This window comes from Fundulus heteroclitus, chromosome 14 (assembly GCF_011125445.2).
Source record: "Fundulus heteroclitus isolate FHET01 chromosome 14, MU-UCD_Fhet_4.1, whole genome shotgun sequence".
In the NCBI taxonomy this organism is placed as follows: Eukaryota; Metazoa; Chordata; class Actinopteri; order Cyprinodontiformes; family Fundulidae; genus Fundulus; species Fundulus heteroclitus.
The window spans coordinates 1,158,349-1,183,038 of record NC_046374.1 but is presented as its reverse complement, the minus strand read 5'-3'; the positions used below and the strand labels follow the sequence as shown (position 1 = coordinate 1,183,038).

The following is a 24,690-nucleotide window of genomic DNA, read 5'->3' as shown; positions in this document are numbered from 1 at the left end:
TACAGAAAATTAGGAAAACATAATAATAAAGATTCTTGATATTATTGATGACTATTTCTTTATTTTATTTTTTATAATTTCATCCACAGCTGCTGTAAGGTAAGAAAATCTATATCGCAGACAAGAAGCAGAACTGGTTTCTTACTTGTTCAGAAACACACTTTCAGATAAAACAAAGTCAATAAATACACATGCAAAAGATCACTTAGGTATTTTGCCCATTTTAAAGTGCAAATACATCAAACAAATTCAACAAAGCAGAAAGTCATTTTTACTTCTATACTGGAATTTCAGTAGCAGCCGGTTTAATTTTATTTTACCATATTTGTTTTAAGGCACACAAATTGGTGATTCATAATTTATGATAAGATGGCAGTAAGATTTTAGGTCTTTTTAGATCAAATATTTTCACCTTGTGGCTCAAAACGTCACCTACAGCAAGGAATTGTGGGTAATATACTTCATTGAAGTCCGCATCAATGCAGACTTCAAAGTGTGGATTGAGGACGTAAAGAGGGTGGGGCCAAATGCCACTCTAGAGAATCAGATCCTCAGCGGGAACATACATTTGAGTGGAAGTGTGAATAATGGAACAGGGCCTTTGGTTCCATTTGACCTGCAAGATCTATGGCACCTTTGAGATACACCTAAACACATATGTCAGCTTTGCACACAGTGGGGTTGTCCCAACCAGGATGGTGTGAGGGGATATTTTTTGCACTTTTGTTTGTTAAAGGAATGCTTGTGCTTTGGCACTATGTAAACAGCAGCACTAAAAGCAGGAATGCCACAAGCACCATTTTGTTTGTGAGCACAGAAGAATCACCGACAACAACGCAAGAGCTCTGGGATAATGTCACACTGGAGAAACGCACTGCACCACTAAATTTACAGTTTTGTAAGTATTTGACTATTTTCCTCTTGGTTGTTATATACACTGCCAGGCCCAAAAGAAGGTGTTGATCAAAAAAAAGTTATACACTCTTGTCATGATTTGTCTTCAAAGAGCTGGTCTTGAGAGTTTATTGCAATAAGGAGTAGTGGAAGGTGAAAACCAGAGTCAGTTACCAGGCTGGAGTTGATGATTTGCAGGAGCAGGCTGATTGGAGGAAACCAGAGAACTGAAGCACTGGGGTAACAGGAGTTCCAACAGCAAGGCAGCGTTCTGGACTAGACAGGTGTGGTGTGAGTGGATGTTGCAGACGAGCCAGCGACCAGGAACAAACTGAGGTGAGTGTTTAAAGCAGGGTGAGCAGGTGGAGCCAGTCACGGGTGATTGCAGCCTGACAGGTGATCCTGATCAGGCTGTGCTGGGAAGGAGGAGGCAGGAACTGCTAAAAATGCAGCCACCAGGCTGCATCATGACAACTCTAATATTTCATTGGACCGCCTTTAGCTATAATTGCAGCACACATTTACTGTGGCATCCAGGGTTGCATTATTTTTTCATTAAGATCTTGCAGTGATGATGTAGTAGTTTCATCCTGCTTCAAGAACCTTTTTACACCCCTGGATTTAAAGATCTACAGCAGAACAACCAAAACTGAGGTGAGTCCACCCGCTGTGCAAAGCGTTCTCCAGCCAAAAAAAAAAGGTGAAAACGGTGAAAGATTATGTCTCATGCTCCCTGAACCCCCTAAGGGCAAAAACACTAGATGAGTTACGGGCCCAATGCAAGTTCACGTACGGTATATTGCACTTTGCTCATCTGAAATTCGACCGGCCGCAGCGCCAGCCTGGTGGCCAATTCATGTGTGAAATTTATGTCTCATGCTCCCTGAACCACTCTTTCACAATTTGAGCCTGATGAACTTTGGCATTGTCATCTTGGAATGTGCGTGTGCCATCAGGGAAGAAAAAAATATTGATGGAATAACCTGGTCATTCAGTATTTTCAGGTAGTCAGCTGACTTCATTCTTTGAGCTCATGCTGTTGCTGAACCCAGACTTCACCAACTGCAGCATCCACATTTTGTTCCTCGAAGAGGATGGGTCCCCACTGTCCTTCCAGGTTTTAATAATGCGTTCGACAGCTCTTAACCCAATTTTGTCAGTTTCTACAATCTCCTTAGATGTTTTCTCTGCTCCATGCATGCCAATGATTTGACCCTTCTGAAACAGACCAGGATGTGTTGTTTTACATAGTAGTTTAAGAAATGAAAAGCAATTCATAGCACCAGTTGGGGTTAATTAACTTGTTGCCAGCTGAAACATAATCGCCCATACAGTAATTATACTGTATCTATTTACGTACCTATTTACTTAGTTGTTTTTGTTTTTTTGGGTCAGGCAGTGTACTTCTCACATGCTTAATGTGAAAAATAATATTTTTTTTATTTATCTGTAATAATTACAAAAGCTGTGGGATATAAGAGAAAAGTTAACAAGTATATGTCAAATATGCCCAGATATATTTTCTTTTTTGTTAATTTCAGAACAAAAAACAGTTTTAAGTTTCGTTTCAGTCAACTGATGTGGTTGACCACACCCACTGTGTGCCAGAAGCTGGCTCTGCTGCTCAGTTTTTGGTAGATCTGTTTCCTTGGCAGAGATGAGATCTCAAGTGTTTGTAGTTACCGATTCGTAGTTTCATCCTGCTTTAAGAACCTTTTTACACCCCTGGATTTAGAAATCTGCAGCAGAACAACCAAAACTGAGGTGAGTTGTTACTCTAATTCAGTAATTTTAACTGCATTGACATAATTTAATGTTAGTGTCACAAATAAATTAATATGCTTCAACATTCATGTGACGGTGACTCACTGGGCGTGACTGAGTTGGCACTGTATTTTGCCTGTAGACAAAATGATTGCAAACACTCATCTCACGTTTGGCCCTATTCAAACTTAAAAACTCCTTATAATGTTCTAAAAACAGTTTAAGATGCAGCTTACTTAAACCACAACCCAGCTGCTGTGTTATCATAATTAACTTGTTTCTTTGAGACTCTCAGGATCATTTTCTAAAATTAACTGGAAATATCTATTCAACAAATCTTCCTTCCTTAAAGAAGATGTTTCTCCACACGATGATCTAGATGCTGGTCATACACACAAAAAACTGGAGGCTATGTTTTTCCACACTCAAGTCTGCTCTTATATATATTTTTTAAAACTATTCAGAACATTGTTCCACTACCAAATAAGCCAAATTGAGATATAGTATCTGTAGTAACTGCAGACCAATCTTCATGGTATTTTTGTTTCAGCACATGTAAAAACTTAACTTCTGCACATTACTATTGTTTCGGATGGATGGACAACTTCTAATCCGATTTGAGAAAACCTTTTAGAACAGGAAATGTCATTAATTTCTCAGAGGGTGGATAGACGAGATGCCTTAATTTGAGGTAAAACTTTGATGCTGTTTGCCATGGTATTCTTTTTCATTTTAAGGAATTGTGATTTGGTTTTACAGCTTCACATGTATCTTTCTGTGGTCATAAATCTTAGATGGACGTTTTCTTCCGGTACTCATTAGCTACCTGCTTTAAACTTATGGAAAGCTCCGGTCAAGTACCACTTCTCGACCACAAGAAAGGGCATTATTCTCATTAATATTATCTTCATTAGCTTATTCAACTAATGATTGTAGTGACATGGAGCTAAACCAGTGACAGCAGGTAGATGATGAGGAGTACAGGAAAATGGAAGGCCCATAAAGGGGCCTTAAATGAAGCCCCGCCCCCAACAGCGAAACAATGCCAGCTTGTAGTGACATCGTAGCTGAAGGAGCTCTGCAGTGACACTGAAAACATCTCTCATTAAATGAAAGCTGCAGCATAAAATGAGAATATCATGATAAGTTTTTACTTTCTAACAATTTTTGACTTTTCAAAGTCTAATTTTCCAATGCTAATTTTCTCTTTTTCGATGTCATTGCAAGTGATTTTTCAATGTTTTATCTTACAATGCCAAATCTCTTTAATGTTGCTGCAAGCTGTCACTGTTTTAGTTAACAGGCGGTGTGTTTGTGATGGGAAATGACGCAGGAATCTCTCTCTAAAGATACTAAAATGATGCTACACTTTATTCAACTATTCTTTATTAAGGGGGAGTGGTGGGCTACTGTTTAGAGCAGCACGCTTGCGCTCTGAGAAGGATACAAGTACCCGGTTCGATCCCAACTGCCGGCACTCTGGGTCCCTGAGCAAGACCTTCAACCCCAGATTGCTCCCCAGGCGCCACACATGGCAGCCCACTGCTCCCCAAGGGTGATGGGTTAACAGCAGAGAACAAATTTCATTGTAATGTATGTTTCAATGACAATAAAGATGATATTACTATTACTTCAGTCAAGACCTCTTATCAGTATCTTGATAAGAGGTCTTGAATAAAAATGATACTGAATGAAATTGAACCTCCAACAGATTTAACTCTTTGTACACTTTCTTGTAAATTATGTTGTTGCCTTTTTAATCATTGAGAAGAAAAGTGGGATTTTTTTATCAGTTAGTTGTAAAGTAGATAATATTTCCTGACAGATGTATAAATAACCTTTATTTGCTTCTACAGAGATGTCGGCATACAGCATCCTCAGTCCGTTACCTGAGGAACATTTCCGATGTTTGATCTGTCTGGACGTCTTCACTGAACCGGTCACCACACCTTGTGGTCATACCTTCTGTGGGTCCTGCCTCAGCCAGCAGTGGAGCGACAGCGAGTTTTGTCAGTGTCCAAAGTGTAACAAAAGGTTCCTCATGAAGCCAGAGGTCTCCACAAATGAAGTCATAGCTGAAATGTCAGTCCAAATAAAGAGAAGGAAAACCGAGGCACTTGAAAGCAGCAACGCTCCGTGGCAGGTGAAGTGTGACGTGTGCACAGACGTTAGATTCAAGGCCTCCAAGTCGTGCCTGGTGTGTCTGGCGTCGTACTGCGACGGACACCTGGAGCCCCACCAGCGGGTTCCTGCCCTGATGAGACACAAGCTGGTGGAGCCCGTGGAGAACCTGGAGGAGAAGGTTTGTGAGAAGCACGCAAGGATCCTGGAGTTTTTCTGCAGGCGGGAACAGGTGTGCATCTGTCTGCTGTGCTGCGAAGGAGAACATAGAGAACACGAGACGGTGCCTGTGGAAGAGGAGGGGGCTCTGCAGAAAGTGAGGCCTGTGATTTGTTAGTACTGGCAGTAAGCTGAGAAAGTGTTTTCCTCCTCACAGATTTCTTGACTTCTATCACTCCTAAATGATTCAGATTATCAAATTTTATTACAAAAAATGTAGTAAATTGTAAAGTTTCAGAATAATTAATTTAGGCACAAATTACTTATTAACACAGTCCTTTTTACCTCTATTAAATCATCATTTGACAGTTTGAATTTTGTATTTACTTAGGTTATCTTTTTCTGATAATTAAAATTAGAAGACAAGATGAAAGATGAAATCTGTAAAGGAGCAAATACTTGTTCACCGCTCTAAATATGTTTTTACTGACAGGCCTAAAAATCGATATATTTGGTCCAATCCCATTACCTCTCTTTTAGGAAAATATTGAATCCAAACAAGCGAAAATCCAGCTCATGATCAATGGAAGAGTGGAAAAGATAAAGGAATTTACAAATTCATTAGAAATGAGAAAAGTGAGTACCTTAATTAAATGTATTTGCAAGACAACTTCGATCGATGGTACTTTCACACCAACACCAGCTTTGTGTTCTAAATAGGTGATTGCAGACAAAGAAACTGAGAACGCTGAGAAGCTATTCACTAACCTAATGGGCAGAGTTGAAGAAATGCAAAGCAAATTGAAGGAAAACATTCATACAAAACTGCAAAAATCCAAAGCAAAAGTCAAGGCGATGATTCGGGAGCTAGTAGAGGAGGTTGCAGCTCTGCAGAGGAAACACTCGCAGCTAGAGGAGCTTTCAAAAAAAGAAGACCACCTTCAGCTTCTACAGGTCAGTCAGTCAACCCAATTTTACGCCTTGTTATAGAAGGAAACTGGTCACACGAATGCTCATATGTTCTAAAAAAAAAAATCTATATATCATGCAGAAATGCCAGAATACATTAACTGAAATTGTGTCCTTTCAATCTTCACTTGAATCGACATGAATTAATTTCATCCTGTTTGCAGTGGTCATAATACAGAAATATTATCAATATGTGGAGAATGAAGAGAATGGGGGTTTATTTGACAACATTTCTATGTCTGATTGTTTTATTTATGTATATCTTTAATATGTAAGAACATATACAGAATGTTAAACAAGTGTTAGAATAAATAAATATCAAGACAAGAAAAAAATATGTAAAAATGGGTTTACGTGTTTAAGGTGTGGGTGGGGGCCGGTGGAGTATAAACTTATAGGCTTCGTTCACACTGCAGGTCTGGATGCTCACTTCCGATTTTTTGCTGAAATTGAATTTTTTTTAGGTGGTTGTTCATACTACCATGAAATGTGGCCGTAATCAGACTTCTGTCTGAACCGTTCAAGACCACGAAGCTACCCGCATGTGCAGATAACAGAAAGAGATGTCACAGAGCAGCACACTATTTATGGAAGTAATGGTGAATGTCATTGTTTTTAGAAGTGTTCAATAATGTTTAAAAGCACCAATAGTAATAATAATACTACTAGTTTTAAGTATAATGACCAGTTATAATCTACTTTTTATATTGTGATTTAAACTGTAATGTTTGCACTTTGCTTGAGCTTCACATTCACCCTTTTCCAGAGCCTCACCCCCCACACAGGAATGCAGAACATTTTCCCTGTATGATTTGCTGATAAATAATAATTCCAGATTCTCTTCGCACAAGAACTGAAGAAAACAGGTAAAGCCCAACCGGAAGGCCGGCGGGACGAATCCATTGACGAAGCAGCAGAAAGTGAAGGGTCCAGGGAGTTTATGACAGAGGAAAGTGAGGAAAATAGTGAGACAGAGTACAGGTGAAAGCAGTCAAATGATGAAAAATGAGCAACAGCTGAGAACAATGACTTGAGGAAGAGGGAGAATGATTGAGAGGGGCAGACAAAGAGGAAGAAATCAAATGGATGAACAAATAATCTGATCTACAACAAATGAATAAAAATTAATAAAACAAGAGACCAGAGGAGAAACAGCAACAATATTTAAAGAAACTAAAAACGCCTGACAATAATGAGCATAAGGAATTTAACTATTATGGCAAGAACCAGTATGGCAAACACAAAATGGAAAAAATAACAGAGTATGGCATGACATTTAGAACATAATAAACAACAAGGAAAGTGATTTTCAAATCCTTTCAATTACATTTTTACCAAGAACATAGAAAAACAATTTAAATCTATTGTGCTTCAACTTTTTTATAGTATTATTTGTTTATTGCACTCAGGAATATTAAGTGTGGATTTATGGTAAATGGCTTGTACTGTATAGAGCTCTAAGTACTCCATTGACCCCAAAGTGCTTTACACTACAATCATTCCACCCATTCACACACACATTTACACCCTGATAGTGGTGAAATATGTTTGTAGCCAAAGCTGCAACACATCGACACCCCTGGACCTTTTGACCACCACCAGCAGGCAATTCAGGTGAAATGTCTTCCCCAAGGACACAATAACTGAGACGGTCAGAGCAGGGGATCGAACCAGCAACCTGCCATTTGCAGGAAGAACCTACTTATTCCTATTCTTTAACGTTTATAAATCATGCTTTATGGTGTCAAAAACCTTTTTGATCTTGGGGTGATCAAAGATTTTGGCGGTACTCACAGCAAATGCAATAGATGTATTCATTTTAGCCATTTTTCCTTTTCGTTTGTTTGTAAATCTCCATCTCAGCCCAACCTTTCAATATTTGTTCTGTGTTTGAATTTAAAAATGTAGTGAAGGCTGACTCTCCTGCACCTATGGCTCATTTCAGACAATGCAGGCTCTGGGCACCACGTCAGAGACCAAGGACTGGTCCAAGACCAAGGTTTACTCGGACCTCTACATTCAAACGATGAGAAGAGCCATGGATCATCTCATGAACAGCTTTCAAACTGAACTGAAAACGCTGACGAACATCGGTAAATTATCTCTTTCATTTGTTTGATTCACAAACTTCTCCTCTCTATGATTTACTTTGACCACGTTCTTGTTTTTTTCCCTTTACAGAACTGACCAGAATCAAACAATATAAAGGTTATAGATCATGGACTGTGCTGGTTGTATTTACTTTTGTCCTCCTTCTAAACATATTAACCTAACTTCATCTTTGTGTCTTTTCAGAATCAGTCATTTTTGATGACTCCACTGCTGGTCCTGGTCTTAAAGTGATTGAGTACGGGACACGTCTGAAGTTCTCCAAGCTCGCCAGGTCTCCATCATATGAATTGGAAAGGTTTGATTCACCCATGGTGTTTGGGACGAATGGCTTCACCTCCGGCCGTCACTACTGGGATGTCCAGGTGGGCCTGAGAAACAACTGGCATGTTGGTGTTGCCCTGGAAACTGTAGACCGATCAGAAGATGTAATCGTGAAAAAAGACAACGGGTTCTTTTCTATAGGAAAGTCTGGGTTTGACTATGAAGTTCATTGCTCGCCACGAAGAGTTCTTCATCTCTGCACCAGACCGAGCAAATTGGGGATCTATGTGGACTACGAGGAAGGTCGGGTGTCATTCTACGACCTGAATGAGCGGCTGCACATTCACTCTTATGTAGGGGAATGTTTCACAGGGAAGCTGTTCCCTTACTTTTATCTTTACAGCAGAGCGAGGAAGTCTGAGGCATTAGTAACTGATCCCTGATTAATCAAATTTGGTCTTTGATGAACATGCTAAAGCAAAACTGAAAAGATTGCTGTATGGTCAAACTCCAACTAGATCTGTGGAACCCCGGTATCTCCACCATGAATTCGGCATCCGGAGTTCACACATGACATTTTGTCGAATGTCCTTTTTATACACATACTGTGGAAAACCCCAAAGTTTGAAGGTTCTGCTATCAGAGACACAAATACAAAAATCTAAGTTTATACGTTTTACTGCGTTTTTGTATAAGCTGGGAGAACATCGTATGCACATTATGTTTGAAAAGTAACAGCCTTTTGTCCGTGGTCACTTATGAATGTTACATAAGACTTGCTTAGAATATAAAATAAATAGAAATAAATGACTAACAATAACAGAAATGAATGTAGGAGATTGTTAAAAGGATGGTGATTCCCAAAATTAAGGTAAATTCTGCTTTGAGTCCCAGTACTAGTGTGGACATTAGGGGGAGTTAGAGGCAATTCACCTGGCCAAATTATGTCTATATGTGTAATATTACACAAACTGATATTGGGATGATGATTTTGGTTCAATATATTGTGCAGCTCTCATCTAAAGCAGTGAATACTGGTGCAAAGTGTAGCTGAATATCAATTATGCTTTTCATATTGTTGATACTAAACATACTTTGAAATGAAACTGTTAGTCTTGTCCAGATGGTTGTTAGCAAGAATTTAGCAGTCTGGTTATCTAAGGGATGAAGCTGCAGCACGTTCTGGGCCATCATAACCAGAAGCTCCCACATAGTCTTCAGATCTGCTCTTCACACCATCAATCAGCCCTCAAGTCACATGTTGGCGTGCATTTTAACGTTTCTCAAACTTTAAGGTCAAAGGTCCTAACTAATGTCAGATGAGTAAACACTTTCTGTCACGTTGGCAGACAACTAACAAGTAAGTTTGCGTGGAGTTGTTTGTCGCCCTAATTTTCTCTAATTCTTGAATAAACAGTAAAGAGCTCACCCAGTTTATAAAAGAGGGCAACAAGCCAGTGTAACATTAGACTGACTTGGTAAAACTGGTTGGACTAACAGACACCAGAGAGAATATATCAGAATGCTGTGTGGAAGATTGCCCTGTCTGCCTGATTTCCTTTAAATCAAGGTTAAAAACCTATTTGTCTAGACTTGCCTTTGAATGTTAATTTCCCTGGACTACAAACTTAATCATTAGATTAAGTCTGTAGTCCAATTTATCTTGACCTGCAGCTATTATCTCACTGCAATGTACTTACCTCTGTATGTTTATGTCCCTTATCTGTTCATATTCAGCACTTTGAATTGTCTTGTTACCGAACTGTGCTACACAAATAAACCTGCCTTGCCTTCAGAAAATATCAGAACTAATTTTTTTTTTTACAGAGCTAACACATTCTTTAATCTATAAAAGTATCCAATCATATGGTTAATTTATAAAAAAATGTAAACGTTCTGCCCAAATCTTTTGGAATTTCTTTGCCACAGGGCTAAAAAATATCTACCTTTTAGGTTGCATTTAATCAATTCAATTCAATTCAATTTTATTTATATAGCGCCAAATCATGAAACATGTCATCTCAAGGCACTTTACAAAGTCAAGTTCAATCATATTATACAGATTGGGTCAGATTATACAGATTGGTCAAAAATGTCCTATATAAGGAAACCAGTTGATTGCATCAAAGTCCCGACAAGCAGCATTTACTCCTGGGGAAGAGTCGTCTGCATTGTACATGGCTTTGCTGCAATCCCTCATACTGAGCAAGCATGAAGCGACAGTGGGAAGAAAAAACACCCATTAATGGGAAGGAAAAACCTCCGGCAGAACCGGGCTCAGTATGAACGGTCATCTGCCTCGACCGAGTGTATGAATTATCCCAAGATAATTCATACACCTGCTTCAGATCAAAAGCTGGCAATCTTTTAATTTTACCAACATGTTTCCTATCAGGTTTTAGGGGTGACAGGAGGTAGGAGTTTTTCCTGTAACTTGGGTGAGGCACTACACTGCAGTGGCCACAATGTAGCTCAACACTGTGAGTGAATGGGTGAATGACTCACTGTAGTGTAAAATGCTTTAGAGTCCTTGGACTTGATAAAGCCATATACAATTGACGGCCATTTACTATTTCTTCTGACTGGAAGTAATACTAAGGTTTAGGAGTGGCTCGGCTGTCCTCAATTCTGATTGAGAACCTGCGGAGAGTGCTAAAGGTTAGGGTGATGTCAGCAAAGCTTTTCAAACTCATCAGCAAAGGTACGTCGTCTAAATGCAGGGAAACATGCAACAATTAGAACAGTTATGAAAAGGGTTTGAATGCTCTGATGTTAATGCATTTTCCATTGATCATTGAAAAATAATAAAGAATTTTCTGCATGCATGTTTTTAAGAAAAACATTTTTGTTAAACATTTTTACTCGTTTAAGAAGATTATGTATCTTGAGTCGCCTGTCTCCTTCCTAGTTACAATCAAACTTGGTTGAAAAAAAAATTGAGTCATGAATCCTTTGTTGGCTGGTGAAATTACAACTTCTTGGACCTTCATGTCTCTAACACTAAAGAACTTGAAGACTTTAGGCAAGGAGGTAACCAGGTAATCTGGCCTCACTCTGGGAGAGCTGGCCCACTGAGAAGGCTGGTCAGATTCTAGACTTGGATCAGAGGCGTGGCTTAATGACGTTTTAGATTAATGCCCTCACGTCGGCGTTATTACATGCCTATGATCAAAACTAATCGTTATGCTAAAACTTTTATTCCATCTGCAATTAGGTTCTTAAAGTGGAAGTGTCTTCTTTATATTTCTAACCATTGTGTGAGAAAGGATGTAGCACATACTGCTTGTCTGTTTTTCTGTGTATGTCTGGTCACGTTGCTGCAATAAATTGCCCTTTGTGGGATTATTAAGGTTTTTCTGATTCTGTTTTAACACTAACTGTAAGTAGTTCTGTAAATAAAAAAGCAGCAGAAACATTTTGCATGTATGTAAGAGTTAATTAAAAATCAAATAAGCATAAAATAAAATCTCATCAGCTACAAGCTTTAATTTCATACTGCATTTCATCTTCGGTGTATGGTCCACAATGGTCTCCATGGTGCTGTTAAAGACTGATCTCAACGCATTTTCCTGAACATGCTTCATCCTTCTTTGCTGAAAAACAAAACTTTGTAGCTTCTTTTAGTTTCCAACTCTTTTATACTTCTTCGTTTTATCCCGTGATGTAACTCTAACCTTTTCCTGTGTCTGTGTGTGTGTGTGTGTGTGTGTGTGTGTGTGTGTGTTTGTGTGTGTGTATAAAAAGACTTCAAACCATCCATTCTTTCTTACAACCACAACCTACAGTTTTACCAAACAAAACCAGAGATTTAATCTCCATTTTGGAGAAATTAAAGAATTTTCCAGTTTATTTTATTTTATTTCTTGGTGTTTGGCAGGTGGTTAGAGATTTGTTGAGAAAAGTCAAAAGTGCAATGCGTTTCCTCTGTGCTTTCCATTTTTTTTCTTTCCCCGTAATGTTTTCTTTTTTTAGGTCACGTACAGCACTAGAAGTGGCCTTGCCAAACATTTCATGAGAAATGGACGTGCTCTGACGACAGCAAGTACAAGCAAATATGGGGGTTTTCCCTGAGAGTACCCAATAAATGATATACGGCTTACCGTACTATTTCTTTTGTGTGTTTTTTTAAATTATTATAATTATTTGGGTGGCGGGCAGGTGTTAATTAAACATATTTGATGAGAAAAGCACCAAACATTTCATGTGAAAGGGACATGCTCTGACCACAGCACGTACGTTTTCCCTCAGAGTACCTATTAAATGATAAATATGCCTACCACATATTTGTTTTATGTCATTGTCTTTTCTGGTGGCATGTGGGCAGGGGCGGTTCTAGACCAAATTTACCAGGGGGGCCAAGGTGGGGCCAGTGTGTTTTCACAGGGGCACAGAAAAAAAATTTTAAAAACAATAAAATGGCAATATTCAACTGTGTAATAATATTAAGTGAGCCACTTGTGGCTGTGGAACTGCAGGTTTCAGACCCCTGATCTAGCAGTTGAAAACTTTGCCCGCTGCTCAATACGGCTAAAGCTAAACGTGAAACATCTTAAGTTTTAAAATCTTTTTAGAGTAAAGCTGTATAGGTAAAAAATAATATTGGTCAAAGTGACCAATCAGTTATGGTTTCTTTGCCATTGCAAATAATTATTAGAAGTTTATTTAACATCATGCTTTTAGTACAGGGGCCAACAGGGGCATGGGCCCCTGTTGGCCCCTGTCTAGAACCGCCCCTGCATGTGGGTATTAATTAAACAGTTTTGACGAGAAAAGCACAGAAAATTTCACGTCAAATGGATTTCCTGCAACCGCAGCGGGTGAAAGAAAAATATTTTTTTTTCCTTGGGGGAAAATTACCTACTACGTGATAAACTGGCTTGCCATACTTAGACCCGTCCACGCACGGAGCGTCGTGTAAGTGCAACATCTGGCTCTATGATGACGCTGACATTCCCCCCCCCAGATGTTGCAACGCACGCTTGGCCGTGACGTCACCGTCGCATGCCTGGTGATTTAATCTGTTTGTCTCCCATCTGTAACACTCGATCTGTCAAGCGACACGGAGCGTAATCTGCCAGAACCATCACCCAGGAACCAATCACAACACGATCGGATCCGTAGGTCCATCATAAGCTCCCCAGGTCAGGGAGAATTTATACAGTCATCGCTCTGGTCCCCGGATCTGGTTCTGCCTCGTCTCCTTTTTCAGATCGGTGAAAACATAAAAAACAAAATACCCCCAGGGTGAGAGTGTGCGCATGCCTGCAGAAGTTCACCTTGGAAAACAGGCCCCGGCTTGTTTTTCTCTTAAGGCGCTTGTGAAATGCAGCTTTATCAGCTGTATATGGCCGGAATATTCTGAGTTTTATGAGCATCCAGGAAGTTACGGAGTGCCAAAGTCCCACCCCTCTCACGTAGAGATCCGTCTGCATGTCTTCAGAAGAAAAGAAAAAGAAAAAAACAGAAGCAAAGAAAACTCTGCTTAGGCTGCTGGAAGGACACAGTATTGAGTATGTATGATTTAAATTTGCTTTATTATACCTAAGTAAATATCTGCTGTTGTTACATGTTGGGTCTTAACCTTTCAGTGGTATGTTTCATTTTCATTTCTGATTTCTAAACTCCAACGCCAGAAAATAGATTTTACTGTGAATGAATGAAGTAAGGGGCGACAATCAGCTGCTCGTTTTAATTTTTTTAAATATTATTACTGTGATGGTTATTCAGATTTACTCAATGTCATCACTGCTTTGACCTATCACAGTCAGGGATTAATACTACTGGTTTGAGAACTGATGATCACCAGCAAAACAAGTGAACCTCTCCTAAAAGACTTAACCTGTCACCCCCAAATCGACTTTTTTTTGTTGCTGCTGATAAACTGTATACATGGATGTCTTACAGTGCTGTCTACATGTCCCGGTCATTATTTTAACAATTTAATGCACATTTGTTGAAATCCTGCTTTTGTGTCTAAACCTGTCTTTGTGGCTTCACCCAGAAAAAGCCGCCGTGGCGTATTAAAACGGCTCCATCTCATACGTGCTGCCGTAGCGAGTCAGAGATGGAATGGTGTGTTTGCCATATATCTATCATTTTTCAGGTTAGAGATTTATTAGATCAGCTTTCAGTCAGTTTATTTTGCATTTATTGACCTTGTTCTAGTAGCCCAGGCCCACCCAGCCTTCACCCACTGCACCTGCCACCACCTTTAGGCACATTTCTAACGTTGGATGTGGAGTACAGCTCTGGTATGTGGGTGGGTTACCCTTTAAGTTTTCTTGGGTTATGTTTTCTTTAGATTTTGAGCCGATGTGACATGTGAATTTCTCCAATGTGAGATCAATAAAGCCTATCTTATCTTATCTTATCTTATCTTATCTTATCTTATCTTATCTTATCTTATCTTATCTTATCTTTATTACTTAAGCGTTCACTTTATTTTCTCTCTTGTAGATTATTTATTTGGCTCTTAGTTCATTCTGTATCAGTTTTGCATCATGTTGTTCAGTTAGATTTCTACCTGTGTTTCCTCCATTCGTCGCCCACCTTCAAGTTCTTTTGGTTTCGTTTCCTAAAAACATCTTTGCATCATCTCCGGTTACAGTATCTCTCATCATGTTTTTTTTCCAGCCATAGATCCAGGAAACATGACGCACGTTGGAATGTATATGATTGCATTTTTCCGTCTTTCGTTCTGTGTGGCTGACGCTTCCTGTAACCTGTACAGATCAACTGGATCAAATTTAATTACCTCGGAACCAAAGTAGTGACGCTTACAACAAACTGCAGTGAAAACAGATCACATGACACAATCATCCATTTGATTGGTTAAAAGACAAGGAGGACCTGTCTCATTAAGAACTTACACATGTCCACCAATGGCATTGGCTGATTGATGGTCCCTCAGATAATTAAGTTTGATTGCATTTTTAGTTTGTTTTTTTACAAAAAAATAACCTTTGGTGAGTTTTGCTATAGCCCAGACTACATGAGCTAATAGGAAATCAATTAAAGGGAAAGGTAAACCTAGAGAGATGCACCAGAGATGTTGGAATGTGTTGTAAAAGCCGAGCAAGTTTATTAACTTTGTCAAGGAATGGTTCTTCTTTTTTAAGGATAATTCGTCATGGTAAAAATTATACATTCAGATCTTTGAAACTTTTAAGTAAGCTTTAACGTTCCTTGTCTTTTTAATTTTTCAAGACTTTTGATTTAGTCAAAGATACAATTTCTCCCACTACTGTCAAAGTTTGCTTTAAAGAGACTTTCCAAAACACCTGTAAATTTCATAGCTTTACTGCAGCACCCTACTCAGGTGTGCTGCAGTTTCTCAGGATTTCCTTGTAAATGGCTCCACCCAGTAAGTGATCTTGCTTATCAAGTCTGACCAGCTTCCTGGTTCCTGCTGAAGAAAAGTATATCCACGCACAGCTTGATTGCTTTCTTCTTGCCACAATCCATTCAGACCAGGTGTCTCATTTATAAAGCTCGCAAACGCGCAAAATGGGGACTAAATATTGTGTCAGTCGCTTTCCACACGCAAGCAGTGATCTATAAAGAAAAATCTGATGTTAGACTGTAGGATTCCTCATGCAAACTTTCACCAATATGCAGTGACGTCTCTGGAATGATAAGTTAAGGGTGTCACAAAAACTCAACACCTATTATGCATACAACCTGACTTTAAACAATTTTAAATTAAACATACATTTGCATAAAGCAACGCACTTGAAAATCTATTTTATATAAGCTAAAAGTAATTACATTTTTATACATAAAATTACAAATAAAGGCTCATTCAGAATGATAATTTGTTGAACAGAAAAGATTCCCATCAATCCTTCAATAAGCTAGCAAAGACAACCAACACTAGATTTATATTTGCTTTTAGTTTACATTTTCCTGTTTTTATTTTGTTTACATTTTCCTACATTTTATTCTGTTTTTTTAACTTTTCTTCTGTTTATGCTTTCCAATGTTTTAATCATGTAAAGCACTTTCCTTGTACTGAAATGTGCCCAGATGGTCACACACTTTTTAAGTATTTTGATTGGATGATCCGAGCTTGGGGCCACAGGATTTGTGCCTCACGTTTGTCTACTGATAGCATGTTGGGCATGCCTACTGCGATTTCAGATGTTCATTATTTAAACAAACGTTGGTGGGCCGGCACCGGTATCAAGGCACCTCAAGAGGATTTAGCCTACTGAGCTTGTCAGTTTTTTGGCAGACTTAGACATATAGACCCAAATGTTTAAAACTGAATTTTATTGGTAGAGCAATTGCTCTATAAAGAACGATCATGTTCCACTGATTATTGTGAACATAAAGCTCCACAGCGACCTCTGGTGAGGCCTGGCCCCACTGCCCCAAAATGCAGAGACGCCACATCTAATATGTATGCTTGTTTTGGGGACGGGACATTAACGACGCAGATGGTAAAGTGGTGAATTGCAGCCACACAGCGTTATGATTCCTCTCAGATATCTAATGTCACTCCATTTCAGACATTAAATTTAGTGACTTTATCCATAGGTGAGTTGAGTAGCCAAAACTTGCACTCAAATAAGGGCAGCACTACATATTTTTACTCAAAAGTAAAAAGCAGCCAACCAAGAAATTACTTAAGAGTAAAAAAGAATGTAGTAAGAAAGCTACTTAAGTACTCAATAACAAATCTTAAACGACTTTGTCTCTGCTGCAGCCCTTTAACCCAATCGGCAAAATCGTGCCTGTCGCATCATTAAAAACGTGTCTGTTGCATCGCTTTGCATCACATCACTCCTGTGTTGCACCTGTACTTGGGGATAACATGTAAAACGGTCATTTTTTAAGTATGAGATTGCGCGGACACAACATCTGCAGCATTTATACTCCATGTGTCTTTTCCTCCGAAGTAGCACTATTCACCCGGACAGGGCAGTGTTGTGTTCCTACGCCAAGCGTACACCCCACTACACATGGAAGTACAGTAGAACACACAGTTGTTTCCAACATTTTAAAGCCTCTTACTTTGTTCCAAGATTGACGGTGATTTCTGTCCAGAAACTGTTAACAATTTGTTGATCACAATGATCTTTATGTAATACGGCTGCATGGACGTGGTGGATGTGTCAACCATAAACCAGCCTTAAAGCTCTGGTACGGGGATGAGATACACTTTAACATTAACTGTAGACATGTGTCTCTGTTGTGCATTTTTGGTTAAAACAAGTGTGTTCTTTTTTCGTTAAAGTTACTTGCAGTATGTAGAGTAGCCAGAAATGTGACTCAAGAGTAGCAATACTTCTTAATAGTAATACTCAAGTAAAAGTACAGTGCAGTAAAACTACTACTAAAAGTGCATTTTGTTGAAAAATGAATAAAAATGGTTCGTTAAGCCAATTTAAATCTAAGTCAACACAACATTTCATCAGGGTTTTCTACCATCAGATTCCTCTCCCTGATGATCTCTAGGGTGATGTGTACCACAGGTTAACAGATAAATTGCAACAAGGTGTGAGCTAGTCACACTGATGGCTAAGTGCTGTAAACTGTTAAATGGTGTGGTGTCACTCCTGTGGGATGCTGTGTGGTGGATGGGGCACCGCAGGAAGAACTTGCAAATCGGAGAATTGGGAGGTTGTTTCAGGGATCAACAACCAGCCCATGACGATGACTGGCTCATATGCCGCTTAGACTCCCTACAGCTTTGTATTCTGCAATAACCTACAGGGGACAGTGGCTACCCCCCAGATTCTTGCTTCTAACCTGCTCTCCAAACCCTTGGGGAGCAGTGGGCTGCCACTGTGCGGCGCCCAGGGAGCAATCTGGGGTTAAGGGTCTTGCTCAGGGACCCAGAGTGCAGGCACTGGGGATCGAACCGGGTACTTGCAACCTTCTCTGAGTGCAAGCACACTGCTCTAACCACTAGGCCAACACTCCCCTATAAATAGCCAGGTAAAGGCCCATTGAGATCTAGACCTCTTTCACAAGGGTGACCAGGCCAAGGATGGAAGCAGCACATGTCATAGAGGACAAGACGAACAACAATAACTAAACAGCCATTAAAAAATTATGTGTGTGCAAGCAAACTGACAAATAACACACAAAGTTTGTTGTTACAGTAACAAAATGACATAACATTACCAAATGAAGTTTTCAAACAACAGCACGGCTGTATCATACCGACCATGCGTCTCTTTGCACCTGCCAGGAGGATGTTATCTACCTGCTTTAACATGAGACTACTTAGAATCATTTAATCTACTTGGGGCTTACTGTAAAATATGTGTTCATGGTACCCCAATAAAACCTATTTATCAGCAATATGTCGCTCTAAGTTTTACCTGTGCCGGAATCTGTCAGATTTCCTGGGTCACCTGGCACCAAAGCGTTAATAAAAACAAATGGAAACAGGATGACTAATGAAGCCTTCAGAAAATACTATGTAATTCAATGAATATCTCAAATTTCATTTAAAAAAAAAATGTTTTCATTAAACCTTCGTTTAACCAGGAAAGTCACCATTGAGATTAAAAATCTCCTTTTCAAGGGAGACCTGGCAAATAAATAAATAAGAGGTACAAAATATTATATGTACATGTTATATAAATAGCATGCACAAAGACTATTAAAAAAATGAAAGGTATAACTTGGTAAAGACGCAAAGTTATCAGAAACCAAGTTGCATCTTTATTACATAATTTCTTCTGGGTGCTTCAGTATTTCTTGTTGTTTTGCCAAAGTGTGTCAGTTTTGGATAAATCACAATTTCACATTTCAAAGCCGTTCCAACATCATAACAATAAAGTATTAGCAGCATTTAAGAAGTGTTGCTGTTCGTTAGACATGGCCAATGGGACTCTGCCTTTTTGTAATGTGTTCCATTTGTTCTCAATAGTCGGGATTTACGACCTCTGGTTCAGAAAAATTAACTGGAACGGCCCCTAATGTCAATTATGAGTCGGAAAGTCGGTGCAGCCGGATGGTACCTGTCCTCAGCATTTATGATGGCTGCTACATTGAGTAAAACCTCATGCTGTGACTGTTTGTAGATGCTCTCTATTATTTTTGTAACATTTAGTCAGTCATACAGGTGCTACCCATAAGTGTTCATCAGACAGGATGTTTCAGCTCTGTTTATTTGCACATAATATCGCCTATAACAGCATTCCTGTTATTGTTTTAACAACATTGCAAGAGTCCATGTTTTTTCCTACTGTCCGACGGAGGGAAACTGGAACGCAAAAAGGTGGAACTGACGTAACCTGCGACTCGTGAGTTATGACCTCCGAGGCAGAAGGACTGCACCGTAATTAAGATGCACAGATGCACTTTAGGGAAATGTGTCTGACCCCTCAGTATTCTCTGTTTGAAATACTCTCATTGTTGTGGCATCATTAAACCATGATCCATCTCACATCCGGACATTTCAGGAAATCTCTTTTAGTCCAGGTTAAACATGAATAAAATGGGAGTATAGGATGTGGGAGGTGTACTGGAGGTGTGGGTGCACCAGGGTGGGAACGTGTGACTGTGTATGTAGTTTTCTGTTTATCTTTTTGTCAGGTTTGGTTTGAACTGCTCCCTATCCTGCGACATCTCAGGTATTCCTCCTTTCCTCCTTTTCCAACAATACATGCAAGGTGTGTGTATTATCATAAAAAATTCCAAACTCTCTTTGAATTAACTCTTTCCTGACCATTGCCTGTAAATTGCTTACCAAAGAGTATTAAACTTTTTGGACTGTATTTCCTGGATTGCTCTACAACTCTTGAAACAGGAAAGTTCTAAAGTTGGCCACTGGCTTTGCGCTGCTGTAATAGTCTGTTTCACACCTTTATCTTTTCGTTGTTGAATTTTCCATTGCACAGTTTGCCATGATAATTAAACTTATCAAATTCAGACTGAACTGTCCTTCACTGAATGCATGTTGCCGAAACATTTTCACACACCCTGTATTCCGTCACACCTTGTTTCCAGGCTTTGTCTTCTAAACCAGCAACAGGTCCAGTTCAAAAACCCTGATCTGAAAGGGTCTGGCTGCCAAAAAAGCAGTGAGAGTGTGTTTTTTTAGATTTTTGACTTAGTGTGTGGGTTCTGGCAGGAACTCATAGCCCAAAATGACTGTGTTCAAAAATAAAGGAGTTTCTCTACAAATAAATTTATATAAAAAGCCTGTAAACTCGTATTTCTATTGCTTAGATACTGGAACGTACCAAGACGTTAAAATATAACTAATTTAGATTTTTCCCGACTTGGAAAGATGTTTTCACAAATCTGTGGGAACCCTGGATTTGATCGCTTCTAAAGAATGTGGGCTGTTTTCCTGACAAGTGAAACTTTTGTCCTCCAAACTGCATCCCGCATCCGGTGAAATCTGAAATTGTTGTGTGCAGGTTGTGTGCTGATTGATACGCGGAGCTGCAACCTGATGTCAAAGGCTCCTGGGTGCTGCATCTGCCTGGATGACTTCCTCAGCCCGGCTTCCCTCCCCTGTGGACACTGCTTCTGCCTGGGGTGCATAGGAGAATACTGGAGGCTCAGCGAGAGCTACCGGTGCCCCCTCTGCACGGCCGTCTTCCCTGTAAGGCCGCAGCTGGAGACCATACGAACGCCACAAACTGAGAATGAAGCCGCACCTCTAAAAGCAGGAGAGGTCCCGTGTGATTTCTGCCCAGCACAGAGGCCTGCGGTCCGGTCGTGCCAGGTGTGCCTGGCCTCCTACTGCGCCGCTCATCTGGAGCCGCATTATCAGAGGGAGGATCTTGGACGCCATCTGCTGGTCAGCGTGGCAAAGAACCTGGAGGACTCTATGTGCGGGCTGCATGGCAAGAAGCTGGAAAGGTTCTGCACGAGTGACAGAACGTGCATCTGCAACATGTGCACCAAGACGGAGCACAGGGGGCACCACATTGTGTCTCTCAGCAATGAAGCTGCGAAGAACAAGGTAGAGTGCGATGAAAGGACCACAGTTTCAGTCTGTCAGTGATAGTTTATTAAACAAAAACAGCTTCTTTGCTGCCTTTGTCACCAGGCAGTTGTTTAAATGCTGTGCAAGGAGATACATTGGCACCCAACAGCTGCCAAGGCATGAAAGCTCTGCACTGGCGGCAACAGAGTTGGATGGCATGCTCCTCAGGAGGAGGCCGTGCTAACACTTGCTGTACTTCCTAACTGAAGCTCTTGATGATTCGGCTCCAATATATTAAGCAGTTAGCGGACCTAGCAGCTTCCTTACATGTGAGGCCATTATCCCAAGATATTTGCACCTTATATAAAAAAAAAAATCCCATGTTATAATTTTTACTCTTGTCATAATCGGTAGAAAATCTTTATTGGCGTCACAGCGATCCAAACCTTCTACTGCCGACCAGTTTTTTGTATATCTGCCTCTTTCTAATTCATGTCTGGTCAATAATACCTTCAGCTAAAAGAAACATGGTGGTAAACCAGCATATATATATATAAGAGAGAGAGAAGATAGAGAGCGAGAGAGAGAAGAGAGAGAGAGAGAGAGAGAGGAGAGAGCGAGAGAGAGAGAGAGAGACGGATAGAGAGAGAGAGAGAGAGCGAGGGGAGAGAGATAGAGAGAGACAAGAGACACACACAGAGATGAGAGAGAGAGAGAGAGAGAGAGAGAGAGAGACAGACAGAGACAGAGAGAGAGGAGGGAGAGGGGGAGGGAGAGAAGAGAGAGAGAGAGAGAGAGAGAGAGAGAGAGAGAGAGAGAAGAGACGGGAGGTAGAGAAGAGAGAGAGAGAGAGAGAGAGAGAGAGAAGAGATGAGAAGAGACATGGAGAGAGGAGAGAGAGAGAGAGAGGAGAGAGGGATAGAAGAGAGAGAGAGACAGGGAGAGGAGAGAGAGAGAGAGAGAGAAGAGAGAGAGAGAGAGAGAGAGATAGTAGAGAGAGAGAGACAACACGCTCTAGATAGATAGATAGAGAGAGAGAAGAGAGAGATAGAAGAGACGGATAAGAGACGGAGAGGAGACGGAGAAGAGAGAGACGGAGAAGAGAGAGAGAGAGAGAGAGAGAGAGGAGAGAGAGAGAACATACACGGAGATATAGATGAGAAGATAGATCGAGAGAGAGATAGAATAAAGAGACGTGTATGGAGAGAGAGAGATATATATATAGATAGAGATATATATATAGAGAATATGAGAGATGGTAGATCTATATATATATAGATATAATCTAATATATATGTATATGTATGTATATGGTATGTCTCTATATATATATAGAATATCTATATATATATATATAATAGACCTGTATATATATTATATAATATATATATATATATCTATATATATATATGTATATTATGTATCTGGTATGTATATATATATATATATATATATATATATATATATATATATATATATATCTATCTATACTATATGTGTATGTCTATATATTGCCTTAACTCGCTCAGCTTGTTGTGGTTTCCTTAAAGCCTGCTGCATACATTTTCAGTTGATGCTGTGATTGGCTAAAACCAACCTTTGGTAGGCAGGAACAAGGTGTCGCTTTGTCCAATCAGCTCAGAAAGCTCTGCTGAACGTCCCTCCTTTCCCCAAAGAGATTTTATTTTTTTTATTTTTATTTTTTTTAGGATTTTTTGCGGCTCTAGTGGGTCGCTTTTTTCGAAAGTAGGCTGACATGAAGGGGGGTAGAAGAGGGGGAGAGACATTCGGCAAAGGACCGCGGGTCGGATTCGAACCCGGGTCGACCCAAAGAGATTTAAAGGGAGTCCCAGATGAATAATGTGCAGAATGGAGAGTGCTACACATTATCAATCTGACTGGCCAGGTTAGTCTTTATGTAGACAACTGAGCAATTCAGGAATCATCAATATTACCCACGTAATGACAGATACAGGGGATCCAAAAATTCAGCCAGACAGCAGGAGCATTTTCAAAATGTTAACAATAACTGCCCTGGTGTTAGACAGGAAACAGCCAGCGCACTTTCAGAAACCACTGCAAGGGAGAGAGTGAGGTTTCTAGCTGTAGAGAACTCAGTGAGAAAAAGAGAGCTCAGAAATAAAGCAACTAACCGTCTCAGAGTCAGGGAGGGTGCACTGGATCCGACAGGTAATTCCTGGGTCTCCGTCAGGTTTCTCATAGTGACAATGGTTAAATCTCTGGACGTGGGGCTCTAGGTTCGCTTCACAAAAGGCAGGGACGGGGCTGAAGCATAGAGGGAATCCTAAATCCAGGCATTCTCAAAAGGAAAACATTACCTCTTGATCAGGCCAGTGAAACCCGAAAAAAAAAAAAAAACAGCATTGCATCCAGCGAGCTCACATACTGCATGTTGTTTATTGTCTTTCCCCAGAACAAACTAAAACGAATACGGACTAAACTTCAGCAGAGAATTCAGGATAAGCTGGCTGAGAAACAGAAGCTAGCTGCAGACCTCCATGGAGAGCTCTCAGCAGACCTTTGGGCACAAACTAAGAAGAAACAGCTGGAAGAAGAGATCAGAGAGTTACAGGAGAGAAACGCGGAGCTGGAGCAGCTCTCTCAGGAAGAAGACAACCTACAGTTCCTGCAGGTCTGAGATGTTTCCACAGGCCAACAGACCAATCAAGAGATGTTAGGAAGAAAAATTATAAATGTTGGTTTGAGTACAGCACTCTAATTCTTTGTTTATGTTTTTATTCACAGCGATTCCTACACTTGCGTCGGTGATTGGAACCACAAGATGACGAGGATCTGTGCTCAACACTGCTGAATTGAACTTTCTTTTGCAATTTTTGCATACAATGTCTTTTCCCCCCACCACAACAGACATATGAGAAAGTAAACAAATGTATCTATTTTTTTGTTCTATAAAGAGATGACCCCCCCCCCCCCCCCCCCCCAAAACCTGTCTGTCACATTCATCTGCACACCATTCCCTCTCTTTGCAGAAGCCCTTCAGCATAATAAACATTGGATTACAAAATCCCTCAAAAGGACAATAAATGAAAAGAAAATAGTATTCAAATCAGGAAACAGATTAGAAACAAGCAAACAAACAAATCAAGGCAGCTAGGAAAGCACACAGTGAGAAGGTGTTCAGACACTGGCTGGTCTCCCCAATAACACTTCCATAGAACATCTGGGGCCTGAGGAAGGCTGATAGTAAAAAATAAATAAATAAATAAATGGGACCATTGCTATTGAACAGAGCAATCGGCATAGTAACTGGAAGACAAAGGGACTGGAAGAGGAACTAAATAGTCCTGAGACCGAGACTAAGAGTCGTTTAGCAAACAATACATCTGAGACCTTTCTCCACCAGTTCCACCCTGGTGGAGAAAAGCTATACTGGACACATTAGGGCACACATTTCTTTTGGAGATTCCATTGTTTAACCAGATCTAAACAGATGTTAATTGAAACGTTAACCCACTGATTCTGTATATTGT

General features: G+C 40.0%; 3 protein-coding genes across 3 annotated transcripts; all 3 read left to right on the top strand.

Annotated features, from left to right (window-relative positions):
- Positions 1–4,516: 4,516 nt before the first annotated feature.
- Positions 4,517–6,892, top strand: LOC118565899 (E3 ubiquitin-protein ligase TRIM47-like). Its single transcript, XM_036146964.1, has 4 exons — positions 4,517–5,095; positions 5,479–5,574; positions 5,659–5,892; positions 6,743–6,892. Exons 1-4 carry the CDS (start codon positions 4,517–4,519, stop codon positions 6,890–6,892), a joined length of 1,059 nt encoding a protein of 352 aa, XP_036002857.1.
- Positions 6,893–7,762: 870 nt separating this feature from the next.
- On the top strand, positions 7,763–8,799 carry LOC118565589 (E3 ubiquitin-protein ligase TRIM39-like). The gene is made up of 3 exons (XM_036145966.1): positions 7,763–8,000; positions 8,089–8,115; positions 8,203–8,799. The coding sequence occupies exons 1-3, from the start codon at positions 7,856–7,858 to the stop codon at positions 8,721–8,723; spliced, it is 693 nt and encodes a 230-aa protein (XP_036001859.1). The 5' UTR covers positions 7,763–7,855; the 3' UTR covers positions 8,724–8,799.
- Positions 8,800–13,240: 4,441 nt separating this feature from the next.
- Positions 13,241–24,120, top strand: LOC118565864 (E3 ubiquitin-protein ligase TRIM47-like). The gene is made up of 4 exons (XM_036146914.1): positions 13,241–13,790; positions 20,664–21,214; positions 23,613–23,831; positions 23,945–24,120. Exons 2-4 carry the CDS (start codon positions 20,699–20,701, stop codon positions 23,966–23,968), a joined length of 759 nt encoding a protein of 252 aa, XP_036002807.1. The 5' UTR covers positions 13,241–13,790; positions 20,664–20,698; the 3' UTR covers positions 23,969–24,120.
- The last annotated feature ends 570 nt before the right edge of the window (positions 24,121–24,690 follow it).